The following is a 22,850-nucleotide window of genomic DNA, read 5'->3' as shown; positions in this document are numbered from 1 at the left end:
TCATTGAGTTATTGCCCTTTGATTGTTCAACAATAGTATACTAGAGTACAATTCTTGTCTGGAGTATTTCTCATGAACCACTGGTTTGAATTTAGATTCATGTGGGGAAGTTGGCAGTTACTTGCGGAGAACAGGTTAGTACTGGTACAGAATCCAGAAACACTGGTTAGGTTAACTGCCCGGCGTTACATGACTGAAATACTGTTGAAAAACGGCGTTAAACCCAAAACAAACAAAAAAACTGGTTTGAACTTAGCAATACTTCATATTAAGCTTTATTATCAAGAGGAGATGCGCATATTATCTTGTCCTGGTCCAATGATTTTTCACCCAGTTATTGCCCTTTGATTATTCAACAATAGTACACTATAGTACAATTCTTGTCTGGAGTATTTCTCAGCAACCACAGGTTGGAATTTAGCCATACTTCATAGGAAGCTTCACTATCAAGAGGAGATGCGCATATTATCTTTGTATTCTGGTCAGATGATTTTTCATTGAGTTACAGGGGTGGCTCTGGATATTTCTAAGCTGTCGCCAACACTTTCGCCATTTGGCAAAAGTTGGAGCCAAAGAGGAGCCACTGGAGCCAACATTGGTGCCAGTGCCAAGAGATTTTACCTGAATTATAAACTACAAGAACGAAAATAAATACTAAAATTCAACTTCATTTATTTCAGTTCAATTTCAAAACTACAAAAGTAACAAAACAAATAGAATAAAAAGCAAAGTTTAAAGAACATTTTAGTAAAACGAGTGTCTTACAAATTTTTTTAATCATTTCTAAATAAAGTACAAACTGCGCTATAAAAAAAAGTCCCCTTTAAATTTTCATCCGAAATTTTCGCGTCCGAAACTCGTAAATTGATCAGGTGTACGATCGAACGCCGTGGAAGTTTTCGTGCATGTTTCGATTCTTTTGCTTTAAAAATAACCGATTCTTGCATCAACTTGTTCAGATTTATAGTTTGACTCGATTTATTTATTAATTTTTCGAAAACAAACCAAACTTCTCGATATTTTTACAAATTACATGTATTTATACGGCTGTTAGACGTCCGCGAAATTGGTTCCCGGCCAATTCATTTATAGAAATTGGCCGTGATTGAATAAATTTGGAGGCAATTTTATAATAAAATAAAGAAATAACGTAAGACTGATACATTAAGATCATGCTGAAGAAGGTTTTAGTCTGCACTCGATAAAATTATCGGCTTTTCACGCCGATTGAAAATTTTGAAAATGGCGGCGGCTTGCAATATTGATAAATAACGCTACGATTGGTTGAAGTTTGACAGGCAAGTAGGCGGAGTTAACCAGGGATTTATCGATAATTGACATCGGTTTTACAACATTAATTAATTAAACAAACAGATTACAACTCGGCGATTCGGATACGCCCGCAGGCGATAATTAACTTCACAGCGACTAGGTAGGATGATCCTTGGTGTCATTAAAAAAATGTCTCGGCCCGATCTTTGCTTTGTTGTCGCCAGAAACTTTCGCCAACTGATCCAAATTAGCGCCAGAATTTGTAAATCGGCGCATTTGGCGCCATTGGCGACCGACAGCGCGACCCCTGAGTTATTGCCCTTTGATTATTTAACAATAGTATACTATAGTACAATTCTTGTCCGGAGTATTTCTCAGGAAACACTGGTTGGAATGTAGCCATACTTCGTAGGAAGCTTTACTATCAAGAGGAGATATGCATATTATCTTCATGTTTCGGTTGGATGATTTTTCACCCAGTTACTGCCCGTTGATTATTCAACAATAGTATACTATAGTTACAATTTTTGTATGGAGTATTTCTCAGGAACCACTGGTTGGAATTTAGCGAAACTTCATATGAAGCTTCACTATTAAGAAGAGATGCGCACATTATCTTCATGTTTCGATCAAATGATTTTTCATTGAGTTATTGCCCTTTGATTATTCAACAGTACAATTCTTGTCCAGAATATTTCTCAGCAACCACTGGTTGGAATTTTGCCATACTTCATAGGAAGCTTTACTAACAAGAGGATATGCATATTATCTTATCTTTTTGTTTCTGTTGGATGATTTTCACTGATTTAATGCCCTTTGATTATTCAACATTAGTATAGCGCCATCATAGTTAGAAATATTTCTCAGCAACCACTCCCTTTAATTCAGCAAAAATTGATAGGACGCTTCACTCTTAAGAGGAGGTGTGCATGTTTTCTTGATTATCCATTGGAATGAGTTTTCAGTGAGATTTTGCCTTTTAAACTATATGTGTCCAGTCAGTAAATTCCACTTTTGTTCTTTTAATATGAAAATTTAGGGGAGCATCCATCAGTGGTACCAATATTTCTTGTTTAATCAATATTTCTCAATATTTCAGTGGAAAGTATATAATGAATTTTTAATATCACACTGGAACTAACAAAGACAAAGATACTCTGGTGGGTGCCCATTTTATGGTCCTACAACCCACATAAATGACCCAATTTAGTTAATACTCACACTCTTGAAACCTTGTGGCAAGACATACAAACTGACCAAATATAGATGACCTTGACCTTCATATGACCATCTCCTTCAAACTTCAAAAACAACATTTTCGTAAAGCAGATTTTGCCGTTTTGCCTATAGCCCACATTAATGCTTGGATGACTGAAGACCTACGAATATACATATATACAAACGACCTGGACCCTCATATATATGACATTCACCTTCAAACTAAAAACCTTGATAAAGAGCATTTTTGGTCCTACAGTCCACATAAATGACCCAATCTAGTTCATATGCCCCCCTTCGAAGAAGGAGTGGTATATTGTTTTGCAGATGTCAGTCGGTCGGTCGGAATGTAGACGAATCCGTTTCCGGATGATAACTCAATAACACTTGGGCCTAGGATCATGAAAGTTGAGAGGAAGGTTGGTCATCACCAGCAGATGACCCCTATTAATTTTGAGATCTGTATGTCACAGGTCAAGGTCACAGTGACCCTGAACAGTTTAACGGTTTCCGGATGATAACTCAAGAACGCTTGGGCCTAGGATCATGAAAGTTGATAGGGAGTTTCGTCATGACCAGCAGATGACCCCTATTGATTTTGAGGTCAGTATGTCAAAGATCAAGGTCACAGTGACCTGGAACAGTTTAATGGTTTCCGGATGATAACTCAAGATTGCTTGGGCCTAGGATCATGAAAGATGATAGTGAGGTTGGTCATCACCAGCAGATGACCCCTTTTAATTTTGAGATCAATAGGTCAAAGGTCAAGGTCACAGTGACCAGGAACAGTAAAATGGTTTCTGGGCGATAAGAAGGCTTGGACCTAGGATCAGGAAAATTGATAGGAGATTGATCATGACCAGCAGATGACCCCTATTGATTTTGAGGTTATTAGGTCAAAGTTCAAGGTCACATTGGCCAGAAACAGTTTCTGGACGATAACTTCAGAACACTTGGACCAAGGGTCATGAAAGACGATAGAGAGGTTCATCATGACCAGCAGATGATACCTATTCATTTTGAGGTCAGTAGGTCAAAGGTCAAGGTTACAGTGACCCGGAACATTTAAACCGTTTCCAGACAATAACTTGAGAACGCTTGGGCCTAGGATCATGAAACTTGATGGGGAAGTTGGTCATGACCAGTAGATGACCCCTATAGTTCTTGAGGTCAGTAGGCCAAAGGTAAAGGTCACATTGACCCGGAACAGTTAAACTCTTTCCAGATGATACCTTGAGAATGCTTGGGCCAAGGATCACGAAACTTAACAGGGAGGTTGATCATGACCAGCAGATGACCCCTGTTGATTTTGAGGTCAATAGGTATAAGGTCAAGGTCACATCGAACCAGAACAGTAGAACTTTTGTTTACAGTGAGCATATAATTTCTGTTCCTTGTGCAATTACTGAATGCATCAAGTGGGACATTTCGTGTTCGACGAGCTCTTGTTAAACTTTGTGGCAAGACCAACAAACTGACATATATAGATGACCTTGATCTTCATATGATCGTCACCTTTAAACTTAAAACCTTAGAAACAGCATCTTTGGTCATACACCTGGTGGCATGATTTTGCGTTCAGAAAACGCAGCTCCTTGTTGGTAACGTTGAACTTTGTTCAGTGAAACTTGACGGGACTGGCAAAATTTCTTTAGAGATATCAGTTCTAGCCAGCAAACAAAAAACATTATAATAGGAACTTGACGATGAGTACAAACGAAGGGTACTGTTCGAATTATCTGAGTGAGCGAATGAAGTTTGACTGTATATCTAAAGCTTTTGATGCAGTGAGAATTTGTATATGCTTTTTACCTGTTCAGATTTGAGAATTAAGTTATTATGTAAAAGATCATTATGATTTCAGGACGCACAATGTATGTGATTCCATTTAGTATGGGACCTATTGGATCACCTTTATCAAAGATTGGTGTAGAGCTCACAGACTCCAACTATGTTCTGTTGTGTATGCGTATCATGACTAGAGTGTCACCTAAAGTCTGGGATGCGCTTGGAGACGGTGAATTTGTCAAGTGTTTACACTCAATGGGATCACCTAGGCCAAATCAAAGTAGGTAACATATAGATTTACTTAAAATTGAATGTATTAATGTTTTGATATAGCAACTTACATGACATTGTATCACACTTTTTTCTCAGCTATTCAAAAAGTAAGGAGGGCTATTGCACTCGCACCAGCGTCTGTGTTGGTTCACGTTTTTTGCTCAGCTAAGCTACTGTGATCACCCTGTGTACCTCCTCCGTCGTCGACAATACTGTTAATATTCTAGAGGTCACAATTTTAGCCCAAAGGTAATGAAACTTGGTCAGAATATCACCCTCAATAAAATCTTGGAAGGTGATACTAGGTCATCTGTGGACAAAAACTATGGTCACTAGGTCAGTTAATAGGAAAACTGTATTAACACTTTAAAGGCTGCATTTTCTGCCTCATGTATTTAGTGTTTTGATACACTTTATCTCTCTTATTACTTAATATTTTTGACACAGACTCAAGCTATTGTGCAATAACTTCATCCACCGTTTGAGTCATTAAACACTCCACTGACTGCTCCAACTTCCTCAGACGTGCCCGGTTTCTCTATCCAGCATGAAATAGTTGAGCACGCTGTCTCCTGTGACAGCTCTTGTTAGTCCCCCTGGGACCACCCCCGAATGGTGGGTGCATATTATACACAGGTATAGACGATTTTCCAGCTTCAAAACAAGTTTCTTTACAATTTTCCCCTATCAAGTAAAGGGAAACTACTCTCTGCGCTAATTGTCTATGCTAAAAATTACCGTTACTGTTCCATTTTGTAATAGATAATAGTAGTTTATTTTCTTCAGGGGAAAATATAGCGTGAAAAACCCCCAAAAGGGGAAAATCTAAATAATTTGATTTTGTAACAGGCACAGTATCAGATTACAAGATCTGATGCCAATGTCCTTTTATGTCAGAATTTTTGTCTGTTTTAAAACTAAAATGAATTTGTAAAAGGGTCACTTAGAAAAAAACTAGGTCATTTAAAACCTTGTTAACACGCTAGAGGTCACATTTTGTATTTGATCTTCATAAAACTTTGCCAGAATGTTTGTCTCTATGAAATCTTGGCCAGGTTCAAAGCTTGGTTACTTGAGGTCTTAAACTAGGTCACAATGTCAAATTATGGAAAAACCTTGTCTACACTCTGTTGGCCACATTCACTACTTGACCTTCATAAAACTCTGAGAATGTTGGTCTCTTTAAAGGTTTAAACTGGGTTACCTGATATCTTAAAAAATGTCACAAGGTTGAATCATAGAGGCCATATTTTCTATTGATCTTCATAAAATTTTGTCAGAATGTTTGTCTCTAAAAAATCTAGGTCAAGTTTGAAACTGGATTATTTAAGTCATAAATGAGGTCACTAGGTCAGATCATGGAAAGACATTTTAAACACTCAAAAGGCGTATCATTTTCTGATATTGAGACTTTTTAGGTGATCTTTTGTGACCGCTCGATGCCTGTCTTGTGTCATCCGTCCGTCAACAATTTCTAAAAAAATCATCTTAAAACCGCTGGGCAGATTTACAGCAAACTTCACAGGAATGATCCTTGGGTGCCCCTCTTTCAAAATTTTTCAAGAATTGAATTCCACACAGAACAAAAGGAAAAACTTAAAAATCTTCTTGTCAAAAACCGCAAGGCATAGAGCTGCGATATTTGGCATGTGACATCAGCTAATGGTCATCTATGAAGATTGTTCAGATTGTGCCCTTAGGAGGAAAAGAAGCTCCGCCCCAAGGATCCCATGTTTTACATAGACTTATATAGGAAAAAACTTTAAAAATCTTCTTGTTTGAAACCACAAGACCTAGGCCTTTGATATTTGGTATGTTACATTGCCTTGTGGTCCTCTACCAAGATTGTTCAAATTATGCCCCTGGGGTGAAAAGAGGCCCCGCCCTGGGGATCCCAAGTTTAACATAGACTTATATAGGAAAAAAACTTTAAAAATCTTCTTGCCTGAAACTGCAAAGCCTAGGCTTTTGGTATTTGGTATGTTGCATTGCCTAGTGGTCCTCTACCAGAATTGTTTAAATTATGTCCCTGGGGTGAAAAGAGGCCCTGCCCTGGGGGTCCCAAGTTTTACATAGACTTGTATAGGAAAACACTTTAAAAATCTTCTTGTCTGAAAGTTCAAGGCCTAGGCCTTTGATATTTGGTATGTAGCATTGCCTTATGGTTCTCTAACAAGATTGTTCAAATTATGCCCCTTGGGTGAAAAGAGGCCCCGCCCTGGGGTCGTTTGTATACGAGTTATATAGGGAAAAAAATACTTAAAAAAATTATCTGATCATATTTCCTAGACTGTTTAATTATGTCTGCCCCCACTATTGTTTTTGCCCTGTCCGTCCGTCACACTTCATTTCCAATCAATAACTGGAGAACCATTAGACCTAGAACCTTCAAACTTCATAGGATGGCAGGGTTTATGGAGTAGACAACACGTATTGTGACCTCTAGGCTCACTCCATCAGAGGTCAAGGTCACAGGGGCCTGAACAGGGAAAACCATTTCCGATCAGTAACTTGAGAACCGCTTGACCTAGAATGTTGAAACTTCATAGGATGATTGGACATGCAGAGTAGTTGACCCCTATTGATTTTGGGGTCACTCTATTAAAGGTCAATGTCACAGTGGACAGAACATGGAAATCCATTTCTGGTCAGTAACTTGAGAACCATTTGACCTAGAACATTCAAACTTCTTAGAGTGGCAAGGCTTATGGAGTAGATGACCCCTATTGATTTTTGGGTCACTCTGTTAAGGTCAAGGTCACAGGGGCCTGAACATGGAAACCCATTTCCGATCAGTAACTTGAGAACCACTTGACCCAGAATGTTGAAACTTCATAGGATGATTGGACATACAGAGTAGTTGACCCCTATTGATTTTGGGGTCACTCTATTAAAGGTCAAGGTCACAGTGGACAGAACATGGAAATCCATTTCCGGTCAGTAATTGAGAACCATTTGACATAGAACCTTCAAACTTCTTAGGGTGGCAGGGCTTATGGAGTAGATGACCCCAAATGAATTTTGGGTCACTCTGTTAAAGGTCAAGGTCACAGGGGCCTGAACATGGAAAACCATTTCCGATCAATAACTTGAGAACCACTTGACCCAGAATGTTAAACTTCATAGGATGATTGGACATGCAGAGTAGATGACCATTATTGGGTTGGGGGGTATTTAAAGGGTCCGTGTCACTTTCAGCAACATGGAATCCACCATTCAGTAAACTTGTAGAATTTTGAACCTGAATTAAACTTCTAGATATAATACAGGTAGATGACCCCGTGTTTTTTTGTGGTCCTCCTCAAGTATTCCTATTTATAACAGGCCTTACCTCAGTTTCTCAGTAAACGGTAGAACATCAATTTGAAATAGACATCAAACAGTTTGCGGTGTATGGCTCCGAAGATGACTATTTTTTTTTCTGATAAGGTCAATGTCACAGGTGCCTGAACATGTAAAACCGTTTCCTCAATTTCTCAGAACACTAGCAGAATGTTGAATCTCAAAGATGATTAACATGTGATAGGTAACAGCCCCTTATGTTTTTTTATGCCCCATGAAGAGGCATATAAGTTTTTAGAACACGATCTGTACATCTGATCGACGTCAGTTGTCGAATTTTCGTGTAACCGTTTCCATTCTTTTCATGGATGATTTTCAATAACTGTGATGTTTTGTACCCAGTAAGCACTGGTCGCCGCAAGGACCCCGTCCTACTCACCAGGCCAGTCACCACTTTTGTAGTTTTTTTCCTTTTTTATTCATGTTGGTTTTCTAACTGCATATTGTATACAACAATAAACGTTGTCGCACCCCCCGACCCAGCCACACCCAAAGCAAACACACTTTAGAATTTGATAGTGATATGATTGATTGCGTTCGGTAACATTCTTCTTGTCATGAATGATTGTTGTTCTCAAATAACTTGGCATGGTGACCAATTATGAGTTGCGTGAGGGTCACTCTATTAAAGGTCAAGGTCACTAGACATAAAGGAAAGTCCATTGATCTTCCGGTCATACTTGTCACCATGATGAATCTTCAAATCTTGGCATGATAGGTACCTACAGTAGAGACCCGTTGTCTTGGGACGTCCTCTCAAAGGTCAAGGTCACAAGGGCCTACACGTCATTTCAGAATGCAAGAATGGGCAATTGACCTACAGTACATTCACTTCTTTGGTTGAGGTTTCAAAAATAAACCCCTAATTTTTGTGGTTACAGTAAATCGAAGGTCCAGGCAAGCCCGTCCGTAGGTCAAACGTTCTGACTATAACTTCGCCATTTACCCAAAGTTTCCATGAGGATGATTAACATGTAGGAGGACATTGCTTTTTGGTTCATTTGATCAAAAGTCAAGGTCACAGGAACCAGAACATGAAAAACAATTTCTGATCAGTAACTTGAGAACCATTGTCCTACATCTTATATCAACATTTTTAGCTCACCTGAACTTAGTTCTGGGTAAGCTATTGGTATATGTGTATGTTGCGTCCATTGGCCTACATCCTATGTCAAGATTTTTAGCTCACCTGAGCTATTGTGATCATACTTTGTCAGTTGTGCATACATCTGTCTGTTGTCAACAATTTGTTCAAACAACATCTCCTCAAAAACCACTTAATGGAATATGATGAAACTTTGATGAAACTTGGCCTGAATGTTGTTTGAGTGGTCCTCTACCAAAGATGTTCAAACGGTTCACATATGGGCGGCAAGAGCTAAAAATAGAAAAATATTCAAACGATATCTCCTCCTGCCCTGGTCCAATTTTGAAATAATTTAACATAAATGGTCTGCATGTAACCTTCTACCAAGATTGTTCAAATTGTTCCTATTTGTTATAAGTGTGGCCTCCAGGGCATGTGGTAACTTTTCCCTATATGTATTTGGTGAAAACTTCTACTTGTATGAAACTGCTTGCCTGATTTAAAATAATTTCACACAGATGGTCTTATGTGACCATCTACCAAGATTGTTCAAATTACTCTGATTCGTAAAAAAAACATGACTGCCAGAGGGTGTGGTCACTTTTCGCAATATAAGTACATATCGGAAACTTAAAAAAAAATTTGTCAGAAACAGCAGACCCAATTTTAAAATCACTTTACACAAATGTTACTTTGATGATCCTTTACGAAGATTTTCAAATTAGTTTGATTCGTAAATGAAAATGGCCCCCAGGGGGCATAGTCACTTTTCATGTATGTAATGGAAACTTTAAAAATCTCCTGGTCCTGGTACTTTCTCGATTTTAAAATAGGGGATGTCGTCATATTTCCCTATATGTATGTAGTTGAAACTGTTTCATATTGTCTCTTAGTATGCTCTGGCATAATCCTCCACCCAGACACTTGTTTCCAGCCTGTATTTATTTAGTAGGAGCTTAGAAAAAAATGTTTTTGTCTGAAAACACTGGCACTATTTCAAAATAATTTTTTTACAGACATTTTCTTTACTGAAGCATCTACCAAAACTGTTTAAGCAAGCAGTGTAACTCAGGTGATTGATCTAAGGCTTCATGGCCCTCTTGTACTAGAGTTTCTATGCCATTATAACAATATTCTATCAAGAATTTTTAGGGGGAACGTTTATACACTATTTGCATCATCCTTGTTATATTTTTCAGGGAAAACTATCAACCATTGGCCATGCAACCCAGAAAAGGTATTTATTGGTCATTTCCCAGAGACGAAAGAGATTTGTTCCTTTGGAAGTGGCTATGGTGGTAACTCCCTCCTCGGAAAGAAATGTTTTGCACTTAGAATTGCAAGCAACTTGGCCAGGGAAGAAGGCTGGCTAGCTGAGCACATGTTGGTAAGGCAGCTTACAATTTAGTTCACTGAGTTCACTCATTTTTGACCACAGTTACTTCCACATTACGTCAGAAAACAAAAATTGCTTAACAACAGGTGCATTTGGTATTTTAGGAAGTCAGGCTAGCTTAAAATAATGAATCACTGAAACTTGTAAAAATGCTAATAAATCTATTCTAATGCTTAGGGTGAGCTATTGTGATCACGCTGTGTCCGTCGTGAGTCCATCCGTCGTCAACAATTTTGTTTAAAAGACATCTCCTCCATAACCACTGAATGGATTTTGATGAAACTTGGCATGGATGGTCCTCTACCAAAGTTGTTGAAACAGTTCTGCATGGTTGCACATAGGGGCCAGAGCTAAAAATAAAAAAAAAAGACATCTCCTAAACCGATGGTCTGATTTTGAAATAATTTCACGCAAATGGTCATGTCACCCTCAACCAAGACTGTATATATATATATATATATAAATATTGATTTGTTGAAAAACATAGCCGTCAGAGGGCGTGGTCTCTTTTCCCTATATGTGTATGTAGTGGAAATTTTAAAAATGTTCTTGTGTGAAACTGCTGGCTCAATTTTAGAATAATTTTACACAAATAGTCCTTGTGCCACCCTCTACCAAGATTGTTCAAATTATTTTGATTCATCAAAAAATATGGCCGCCAGAGGGCATAGTCACTTTTCCCTATATGTATATAATGGAAACTTTAAAATTATTCTTGTTTGAAACTGCTGGCCCTATTTAAAAATAATGTTACACAAAAAGTCCTTGTTTGACCCTCTACCAAAATTGTTCAGATTATATTGATTGGTAAAAAAAACCATGTCCACCGGAGGGCGTGGTCACTTTTCCCTATATGTATATAATGGAAACTCTTAAAAATTTTCTTGTGTGAAACTGCTGGCCCATTTTTAGAATAATTTTACAAAAGTGGTCCTTGTGTGACCCTCTTCCAAGATTATTCAAATTATTTTGATTTGTCGAAAAACATTGCCGCCAGAGCGCAAGGTCACTTTTCCCCATATGTATATAGTGGAAACTTTAAAATTCTTCTTGTGTGAAACTGCTAGCCTGATTTTAAAATAATTATACACAAATGGTTCTTGTGTGACCCTCTACCAAGATTATTCAAATTATTCCGACTCATCAAAAACATGGCTGTCTGGGCGTGTGGTCACTTTTCCCTTTATTTATACCATACTTGTCCAGATTTTTGCCCTAAAGTCAAAAGATGGCCACACCCTTGTGTCTGACATGTACTTACTGTAGGATTTTATATTAGAAACTTTGAAAATCTTCTCTGAATCAGTAATAGCTAGAGCCTTGATATTTGGTGTGTGATATCAGATTTGTAATGTCTACCTTAATTGTTCAAGTTACTGCCCTAGGTTCAAAGGTGTTTGTGACATATGTAATATGAGTTAACATTGAAGAAAACTATTTTACTCTGTACATATGCAAGCACACTTGAAGCCTTGAATACAGGTGAGCGCTTTGATGAAAAAGCATATAGCTACTCACTCAATCCTTTATGTTTGTATATATGTAAAACTGTAACAGTTTTAACTATATCAGTAAATACTGTTTAAACAAAGAGGCCACTACAGCTAAATATAGACTTATTTCCATGAAATGCTTGATTGAACTTTTGTTAGATTTGGACTATAACATCATTATAAGGGCCTCTCACAGATTTGTTCAGATGGAGGCACTTAGACCCTTCTCGGGGCTACTGTAGGTAAAAATTGAAATGCCTTTAAATAATTTCTCTTCATGAAAAATTACTTTTCCTGGAGCTGGGCCCTATTGTGGCCTATATTCTGTCAAAGTATTATAGTGTTGTATGTGCCATTGTCATTAATATAGTAAGGGCAGAATAAGTCCCGCATTGGCCCTGCAGCTCCTGTTCCAGTGTTTTGCATTTTTAACTTCCAAGAACAGTTCAAACAAAAAAGCAGTCATTTAAAACATGCCTATCTGATGTCTTTTCCAGATCATGGGTATCACAAACAAGAAAACAGGAAAAGAGACATTTATCGCTGCAGCTTTCCCAAGTGCATGTGGTAAAACCAACATGGCTATGTTGACCTCTGCCCTTCCGGATTTTGAGATCAGATGTGTTGGTAAGTATCCTTTTACATTGTAATAGTACGCTTTGTAGTTTATCACTCACATAATAGAATGTACAGAAAAGGCAACATATGTTCATTAATCTATGTGCAGATAATAATGTTATATTGTTAAAGGATTAGAACAATTAAAAAATTGTGCCTGTTTGAGATAATAGTATAAAACAGTCAAAAATGAACCATACTGGTACTAAGTGAAATTGATTTGCCAAAATTGATTTATGTTCATTGAAATAGTGTACGATTATTAAAAGGTTTTTAGTCCCCTACCATGGAACACCGGAGGGAACTATAGGAATGCCCTCCGTTTGTCTGTCCACAAATCTGGATCCTGCAATTACTCAAAAAGTATTCAAGCTAGGTTAATAAAACTTGGTATGTGAATAGAAGATGATGTGTAGATTATGCACATACATGTCTTATGCTTGTAGGTCAAAGTTCAAGGTCACTATAGAAGGTCAAGTAAAAATTGTTTCTGCTCCATAACTTTTAAATGCATTGATTGGTTATTTTAGTGCTACACACAAATGTTCCCCATGATGAAACAGTGTGTCAAAACGATCTATGTTTGTCGCTTCACTCCATAACTAAATTGCATCGAAGGATTTTTTTTATTACTACACAGAAATATACCCCATGATTAGACTATGTGTCGCGCACATGACCCATGGTTGTCCGTCAAAGGTCAAGGTCACTGTTCAAGGGCAAGTAAAATTGTTTCCGCTCCATAACTTTTATGTGCATTGATGGATTATCTTAGTACTGCACACAAATGTTCCCCATGATGAGACAATGTGTTGCGTACATGATCTGTGCTTGTAGATTAAGGTCACTATTGAAATTCAGGTAAAATTATTTTTTGTTTCTTAGCCCCTAAATGCCTTGAAGCAGTTTTAGTCCTAACACTGTTGCCAACAACCACAAGGGAGGAACTCTAACAAAGTTTTATACCGGTAGGGAACTTCAGTATTTTTTTTTTGCAATACTCGGTCACTTGTTTTAAGGAGAGCTAAAGTGTATGTTCTCCCCATAAACATTTTGAGTGGCTTTTACAAAGGTGGTAGAGTTATTCTGATCCTGAAAATACCTCTTGTCAACTTAAGAAAATAAGATATGAGCTTAGCATTGCAATATACCAAACAGGCCAAAATGAATACAACATGTATATAGAGGATATTACATGAGTGTCTTTTCATACTGAATTTATTAAGTTGAATAAAATAATAAAATGCGAGGCTCTGCCGAACATTTTATCAGTTTTTATTCAACGAGTTTGAGCCTTGCATTTTATTATTTTATTCAACTTGTTTAATAAATTCAATGTGGAGACACACAAATGTAATATTCTTTTTATCACATGTAAGCTTTTCCTGTTGAAACATCAAAATTTCTTCTTTCTTTACCCGTTATAGACAAAGTAAATTCGCCCAACGTCTCCTCTATATAAACGACGTCGATGTTAAAGCTTTATTACACTAGTGTATTATCAAATTTATGTAATGGCTTTATTCACTCCCACGACGTCATACATGTGATAAAAGTTTGTATCTTTTATCTAAGTGTCAGGTCATTTCTGACTATAGTAGACTAGTAATTAGGGACTTCCCTTAATCCTGGCTAAATGTTTTTCAGTTCACATTACTCTAATTTTGGTGTATTTCAAATTTTTGCCAGCTTTATGTAAGGACATATAAGTTGGGAAAAAATGCTGGGGTTGTGATTTTTTGAAAAAGCACAATATTTGTGAAAGCAGGGAAGGAAAGCAAGACTAGAAATCGTATGTCCTGCTGGAAATCGACAACGGTTTTATGATTATTAAAACTTGAATTTACCTAAAACACAAATCTACCAAAAACGCTTTCGTGTAATAGCCCATTTCGCACTATTTCGTCGTGTTCTTCGAATTACCCCACAATGTTTGACAGATATTTTCATGACATTAATTTAATAAGTCATAGGGCCGATATTTGATGGTTTACCATCAGTAAAATGCTTTTCATAATATCCTGGGTTTAAAATTGAATTCATAATCAAATTTCATATTTAATCAAAATTTGATTTCAACATGTGGGAATTCCCATTTTACGACATCCAAAAACCATCTACATAAACAACATGTTGAGCAACGAGCAAACCGTTGAAATTGTGGATCCTCCTGCCAAATACACATCGCATGTTTTGAAACATTTAACTGTTCTAGTCATGTGTGTTTTTGCCAGTTTTTAGTCATGTTATATAGTCACGTCTAGTCATTTTTGCCAAACATTTGACAGTTCTAGTCATATGAATCCAAAGCTTTTAAACTTACATGTTGACTCAGTGTTTTTTTTTTACTTTAAAACAGTATTATTTCACAGGGTTTTGAGTACCCAGTAAGTACTATAATCTAGTCAGCAGACTAATATATTGTTGGCATAAGCCACATAATGTTCAGTGATCTTTTTGTTTAGAATTCATGTTCATGAATAAATGAGCCGCGCCATGAGAAAACCAACATAGTGGCTTTGCGACCAGCCTGGATCCAGACCAGCCTGCGCATCTGCGCAGTCTGGTCAGGATCCATGCTGTTCGCTTTTAAAGCCTACTGCAATAAGAGAAACTGTAAGTGAACAGCATGGATCCTGACCAGATCCATGCTGGTCACAAAGCCACTATGTTGGTTTTCTCATGGCACGGCTCAAATATTCGTATTCGTCACCCTGTATTCGTGATATGAATGATATTCAACCCTTAGTGTATTGTTACAGCCCTATTAGATATAGTAAATTTAGTATGAAACGAAAACTTGGTAAGAATATGTAATAAGAAGATGCTGCTGCTGTTAAAAATCAATGATGTGTAGAAATGCCACTTTGGCTGTTGGTTGATAGTATTTAAAGTAAAAAACATTTCTATGGACAACATTGCCGAGGAACTTCATAGAGGAGTTGCTGTAATATTTGTAAACTTATACTTATTCTATTACTATAGTTCATAGTACATCATTATTTTTGAGACTTAGAAAGTTACACAAGTTGTGTTGACCCGTAGAGCAATCTATTGTTAGCCATTAGTCTTAATGCCTCATGGATGGTATTATTGTAGGTGATGATATTGCCTGGATGAGGTTTGATGAAAAAGGAGATTTGTATGGTATCAACCCAGAAGCTGGCTTCTTTGGTGTATGCCCAGGAACAAACATGAAAACCAACCCGAATGCTATGAAGACTTGTATGAGTAACACTATCTTCACCAATGTTGCTGAGACTCATGATGGTGGCTTTTTCTGGGAAGGACTTGAGGATGAAATTCCCGACAAGGTATGAGAATTTTAGAATGATGTCTATGGCAAGACAGTATTTCATTTTTAATCACTTGCTTTGTAATTCTAAATCCAGTAGGCTGAATTGAAAGTCATGTAATACATAGGTTCTTTTTATGCCCCACAAAAGGCGGCATATTAAAATAGCACTTTCTGTGCATGCATCTGGTAAATTCTTGTCTGGGCAGTAACTCTTCCATCCATAAAGGGATTTTAAAATAACTTGACATGAATGTTCACAATAATAGGACAAAGTGTCATGTGCAAGACCCAGACCATGGTCAAGGTCACACTTAGAGGTCAAAGGTTATTATTGTTTCGTGTTTGGTCTATAACTCTGCCATCCGTGAAGGGATTTTCAAATAACTTAGCATAAATGTTTATCATAATGAGACAATGTGTGATGCTTAAACCCAGACCCCTAGCTACAAGGTCAAGGTCACACTTAGAAGTCGAAGGTTCACAGGGTCTGTTTTGTGTCAGGTCCATAACTCTGCTATTCATCAAGGGATTTTAAAATTACTTGGCATAAATGTTCCCCATAATGAGATTATGTGTCATGCACAAGATCCAGACACCTAGCTCTAAGGTCAAGGTCACACTTAAGAGGTTAAAGGTTAACATGGTCTATTTCTTGTCTGGTCCATAACTCTGCCATTTATCAAGGGATTTGAAAATAATTTGACGCAAATGTTAAACATATTGAGATTTGTTGCGCTTATGACTGGCGGGGGGTGGGGGTCTCTCAGGTCATGGTCATGGTCACAAAATTATTCATGCCTATACTATTCTGGCATATTTTGTGCGCAGACAACTGTAGCATTCTTGGTTACACTTCGGGTGCATTTGTCACTAATAGCGACAGCTCTTGTTATTTATTTTTCCTTACCAATTTGAAAATAAAATCAATAAAATCTTTGAAATATAGTTAAGTCGAGATTACCTTAACGACCCCCTGAATTTAGCGACTCCTGTCAAATTCGACCCTTATTTTATTTTCCCAGATGAAATTTACTATAAGAATAGTCTGAATTTAGCAACCCTCTGTCTTATGTGACAAGTGACTGAAATCAGGCTCCAGAATCGATTATTAGACCGTTTTCAGTGTCTTTAATACGCGCCCTCGCAAGTTTTTACACGACAGAGTTACCGATCATTATCTCTCGTGAAGTTGATTGAGGAGAGAACTTATTTGTTTACAAAAAAATGGCTGATGAAAAATGCAAAAAAAGAACTGTTTTGACATTAAAATAGCGTGTTAAGGCACTGGAATTGCTTGATGGTGGAAAACCAGCATATGAAGTCGCTGAAGAGTTCAGAGTCGGGACATAAATTAACAGTGTTTCTGGTGAAACAAAAAGATGGCAGTATTTAACAGGAAATGAAAAAAGTAAACATGGTTTAAAGATGCAGTCAAAAAACGACAAATAAATATCCCAGAACCATTTATGTACAAAGAAACAAATGAACATTGGCCTCATTGTGTAAATAGTTCATTTATATCTAATGGAACATTTACATTTTAAAATCCCAATTACTGCTTGCCTTTATTTTCAGATCATGTGCTTAAATTTTAATGTTTTATCAACATCATATGAATGATGCAAGCTATTTTAAATGTTTTATTTTATCCAAATATGATCAAAGAAATAGTATTTAAGTTTCACTCTTGCTTTAAAAGTGGCCAATATATAAGTATCTGATATACATGTACTTTTGGAAAAATCAAGCAGATATACATGTATGTATATATGAAACCAGCATCAGCCGGTTGAGTGAGACTGTTTTTAAAGACTATCATATGTGACTTTTTTTGCTGCTTCCCAAATTTGGTCTCTTAAAACAATCTTGACTGTGTCAACATTTAAAAGCATTCACCTATTGTAGATTTCCAGACATTTTCAAACTTCATAATGTCTTTATGTTTTTAGCTCATCTGATTTTTTGAAAAAAAAAATGTTGAGTTATTGTCATCACTTGATCGGTGTCGGCGTCTGTGTCGGCGTTGCCTGGTTAAGTTTTATGTTTAGGTCAGCTTTTCTCCTAAACTATCATAGCTATTGCTTTGAAACTTGAACACTTGTTCACCATCATAAGCTGACCCTGTACATCAAGAAACATAACTCCATCCTGCTTTTTGCAAGAATTATTGCCCCTTTTGGACTTAGAATATCAGATTGCTTGGTTAAGTTTTGTGTTTAGGTCAACTTTTCTCCTAAACTATCATAGCTATTGCTTTGAAACTTGAACACTTGTTCACCATCATAAGCTGACCCTGTACATCAAGAAACATAACTCCATCCTGCTTTTTGCAAGAATTATTGCCCCTTTTGGACTTAGAAAATCAGTTTTCTTGGTTAAGTTTTATGTTTAGGTCAGCTTTCTCCTAAACTATCAAAGCTATTGCTTTAAAACTTGCAACACTTGTTCACCGTCATAAACTGACCCTGTACAGCAAGAAACATAACTCCATCCTGCTTTTTGCAAGATTTATGGCCCCTTTTGGACTTAGAAAATATCAGATTTCTTGGTTAAGTTTTATGTTTAGGTCAACTTTTTCTCTTTAACTATCAAAGCTATTGCTTTGAAACTTGCAACACTTGTTTACCATCATAAGCTGACCCTGTACAGCAAGAAACATAACTCCATCCTGCTTTTTACAATAATTATTGCCCCTTTTGGACTTAGAAAATCAGTTTTTAGCTCACCTGTCACAAAGTGACAAGGTGAGCTTTTGTGATCACCCTTCGTCCGTCGTGTGTGCATCCGTGCGTCCGTCAACAATTTCTTGTCTGCACGATAGTGGTTTCATTTATGATTTTATTTTAACCAAACTTACACACAACTTGTATCACCATAAGATCTCAGTTCCTTTCTTGAACTGGCCAGATCCCATTATGGGTTCCAGAGTTATGGCCCCTGAAAGGGCCAAAATCAGCTATTTTGACCTTGTCTGCACAATAGCAGCTTTATTTATGATTTGATTTTTACCAAACTGGCACACAACTTGTATCACCATAAGGTCTTGGTTCCTTTCTTGAACTGGCCAGATTCCATTATGGGTTCCAGAGTTATGGCCCCTGAAAGGACCAGAATTAGCTATTTTGCCCTTGTCTGCACAATAGCAGCTTCATTTATGATTTGAATTTAATCAAACTTGTACAAAACTTGTGTTGCCATAAGATCTCAGTTCCTTTGTTGAACCGGCCAGATCCCGTAATGGGTTCCAGAGTTATGGCCCCTGAAAGGGCCAAAATTAGCTATTTTGACCTTGTTTGCACAATAGCAACTTCATTTATGATTTGATTTTAACCAAACTTGCACACAACTTGTATCACCACAAGATCTTGGTTCCTTTCTTAAACTGGACAGATTCCATTATGGGTTCCAGAGTTATGGCCCCTTAAATGTCCAAAATTGGCTATTTTGGCTTTTGCAGCCATATAGAGACTTCAGTTATGGTTTTATTTGATACAAACTTCCAAAATATCTTCAACAACAATAAATCTTGGATTCCATGACAAATCAGATCCATTCGTAGTTTCCAGAGTTATTTTATATCTGATTACCTCCCCTGATTGTAGTCAAAATGGATTTATATCAGTAAGTACTTATAGAACTTATTTGAAATTTCATTATTGTCATTAGTTGGACCAAGCCAATCAGGGTAGATAACTATGGACTGATTTTATGTCAAATTACCTCCCTTTACTTTTTAAATTAAAATGGGTATATCTCCGTAACTAATGAAGATACTGATCTGAAATTTCATTTATGTTAACAGATTTATTTGGCAGATCCTTCTTTTGTTAACTTACAATAATTTTCTTTTGAATTACTTCCCTTTTACGTTACTATAAATAGCCTATTTTTAGTAACTTTTTAATTATTGGCCGTAGGGAAAAACCGAGACCACTTTCCTGTGGTACAACATGGATGGTACCTCCAGTTTTTAGGTGTATTTTGACATATCTGTACCTAGTAAGAATTTTGTTTTTCTTCTTGGTTAAATTTCTTTCCTTTGTTGTTCCTGTCCTTTGGACCTAGATATTTTTTCTGAGGACCTTCTTGTCCTCAAGTGCAATGATAACAGGTGCGCGATATAGGGCCATCATGGCCCTCTTGTCTTGGTTGAGTATTATGTTTGTCAGCTTTTCTCATAAACTATCAAAGCTATTGCTTTAAAACTTGCAACAGTTTTTCACCATCATAAGCGGACACTGTACATCAAGAAACATAAGTCTATCCTGCTTTTTGCAAGAATGTTGGCCCATTTTAGACTTAGAAAATCATGGATAGGACAATATTTCTGTTATACAAAAAAATCAGATGAGCGTCGGCACCCGCAAGGCGGTGCTCTTGTTTATGCTATATAGTTATGACTTACATACATTGTTAGTATGTTGCCCTATTATTTAGAAGATGCTGTATTGGCATACTGTATGTTTTGTTAGCTCACCTGAGCCAAAGGCTCATGGTGAGCTTTGGTGACCGCTCAATGTCTGTCGTGTGTCGTCCATCGTGTGTCCGTCGACATTTTCTAAAAAAATCTTCTTGAAAACAACTGGGCAGAATTACACCAAACTTAACAGGAATGATCCATAGGTGGCCCCCACAGCCCCTAGGGCTTTGATTTCGGGTATGTAGCATCATCTAATGGTCCTCTACCAAGATTGCTCAAATTATCCCCCTAGGGTCAAATATGGCCCCGTCCCGGGGGTCACATGGTTTATATAGACTTATATAGGGAAAACTTTGAAAATCTTCCTGTACAAAACCACACAGCCTAGGGCTTTGATATTTGGTATATAGCATAATCTAGTGGTTCTCTACCAAGATTGTTCAAATTATCCCCCTAGGGTCAAATATTGCCCTGCCCCGGGTGTCCTAATTTTTACATAGACTTATATAGGAAAAAAAGTTTAAACATCTTTTTATCTGAAACCACAAAACATAGGCCTTTGATATTTGGTATGTAGCATTGTCTTATGGTCCTCAACCAAAATTGTTCAAATTGTACCCCTGGGGTGAAAAGAGGCCCTGTGGGGATCCCAAATTTTATATAGACATATAGGAAAAAAACTTTGAAAAATTTTCTTGTCTGAAACCACAAGACCTAGGCTTTTGATATTTGGTATGATGCATTGCCTAGTAGTCCTCTATCAAATTTGTTCAAATTATGCCCCTGGGGTTAAAAGAGGCACAACCCCGGGGTCACTTAGTTATTATATGAGTTATATAGGAAAACAGACTTAAAAAATTATCTGATCCTATTTCCAAGACTGTTTGATTATAATTACCTGATGACCCCAAGTAATATGATGTCACTTGACTGTAACCTTGACCTGCTGACCTACTTTCTTGTTTTTTAAGATACAGCCTTGAAATATTGATGACATACACAGTTTTGCACACTGATCATAAAACTGAATTTCATTGACCATGACTACTGACTTTCTTAATATTTTAGCATCAGTTTGACATTTGAAACATGTAGCTCATATAACTCAAGTGAGCAATCCAGGGTCATCATGACCCTCTTGTACTGGCATGCAGTATGTTTTGTGAAAAATATCTGCGGGGGACTGGTTACTGATACAAATTCTTGTTTTGAATGAACCATTTTTCGATTGCAGAATGTTGGAATCACCACATGGTTGAAGCAGGACTTTAGAATTGGAAATCCAGGAAAAGCGGCACATCCTAACTCAAGATTCTGTTGCCCAGCTAGCCAGTGCCCAATTATACATCCAAAGTGGGAGGACCCGAAGGGTGTGAAAATTGAGGCTATAATCTTCGGAGGCCGAAGACCAACAGGTAAAAGTTATAGACATTTTACCTCACCTCAGCCAGAGGCTCATGGGGAGCTATTGGGATCAATGAATGTCTGTCGTCCGTCTGTAGTCTGTCCATTTATATTTAGTTTGTTTACAGTCTAGCATCCACAATTTTGAAACAGTGTTAATCAAACTTGGTCACAATTACTTCAAGACCGTAGTTGAGTTAGATTATTAGCAAAATCGGGCTGGTTGGACAAGAGTTATGTGCCCTTGATTGACTTTGCAATATTTCACCTTGTTTACTCTCTAGCTCTAGCATCTTCATTTCTTTACCAATCCTAACATATTTACATAGAATGTGCATGACCTCAAGATCTTGGATGAGTTAGATTATGAGCAAACTTGAACTGGTAGGACCAGAGTTACGTGCACTTGATTTACAAAAATTACTATATTTTACATTGTTTACACTTTAGCACCTTCATTTCTTCACCATTCCAAAACATAATTACCTAGTAATAGTATATGTATTGCCATAAGATCTTGGACGAATTCAAGTTTGAACAAAATCAGACAAGTAGGACTAGAGTTATGGGCCCTTGATTTTGCAAAAAAACTCCCTACTTCTTGTTTACATTATATTACCTTCATGTTACCAATATGTATGATTAAAAGATCTTGTACGAGTTCCAAGAGCTAAATCATTTTAATAGGACCAGAGTTATGTGCCCTTGATTTACAAAAATTGCTACATTTCACATTGTGTTGCATTTTTATGCCCCTGAAGGGACTTCGGAGGCATACAGTTTTTGAACCGTCTGTCCGCAATTTTCGTGTCCGGTCCATATCTTTGTCATCCATGGATGGATTTTCAAATAACTTGGCCTGAATGTGTACCACAGTAAGACGACGTGTTGCGCACAAGACCCAAGTCCGTAGCTCAAAGGTCAAGGTCACACTTAGACGTTAAAGGTCATTTTTCATGATAGTGCATTGATGGGCGTGTCCGGTCCATATCTTTGTCATCCATGAATGGATTTTCAAGTAACTACGCATTAATGTGTGGCACAGTAAGACGACGTGCCGCGCACAAGACCCAGGTCTGTAGCTCAAAGGTCAAGGTCACACTTAGACGTTAAAGGTCATATATTATGATAGTGCATTGATGGGTGTGTCCGGTCCATATCTTTGTCATTCATGCATGGATTTTAAAATTATTGGGCATGAATATGTACCACAGTAAGACGACGTGTCGCGCCCAAGACCC

The 22,850-nt window shown here is 37.4% G+C and overlaps 1 protein-coding gene across 2 annotated transcripts in view; it reads left to right on the top strand.

Moving 5' to 3' along the window:
- Window positions 1–22,850, top strand: part of LOC123549390 (phosphoenolpyruvate carboxykinase [GTP]-like) — a 51,823-nt gene that overhangs the window by 23,437 nt on the left and 5,536 nt on the right. For both annotated transcript variants that reach the window (XM_053545429.1, XM_053545430.1), the window contains exons 5-9: window positions 4,355–4,558; window positions 10,180–10,367; window positions 12,367–12,496; window positions 15,587–15,801; window positions 21,440–21,620. In XM_053545429.1, coding sequence (XP_053401404.1) covers window positions 4,355–4,558; window positions 10,180–10,367; window positions 12,367–12,496; window positions 15,587–15,801; window positions 21,440–21,620 — 918 coding nt within the window. The remainder of the gene's footprint in view (window positions 1–4,354; window positions 4,559–10,179; window positions 10,368–12,366; window positions 12,497–15,586; window positions 15,802–21,439; window positions 21,621–22,850) is intronic.

The sequence above is a fragment of the Mercenaria mercenaria genome, chromosome 6 (genome assembly GCF_021730395.1).
Source record: "Mercenaria mercenaria strain notata chromosome 6, MADL_Memer_1, whole genome shotgun sequence".
NCBI lineage: Eukaryota > Metazoa > Mollusca > Bivalvia > Venerida > Veneridae > Mercenaria > Mercenaria mercenaria.
This window is presented reverse-complemented; position numbering and strand designations above follow the sequence as displayed.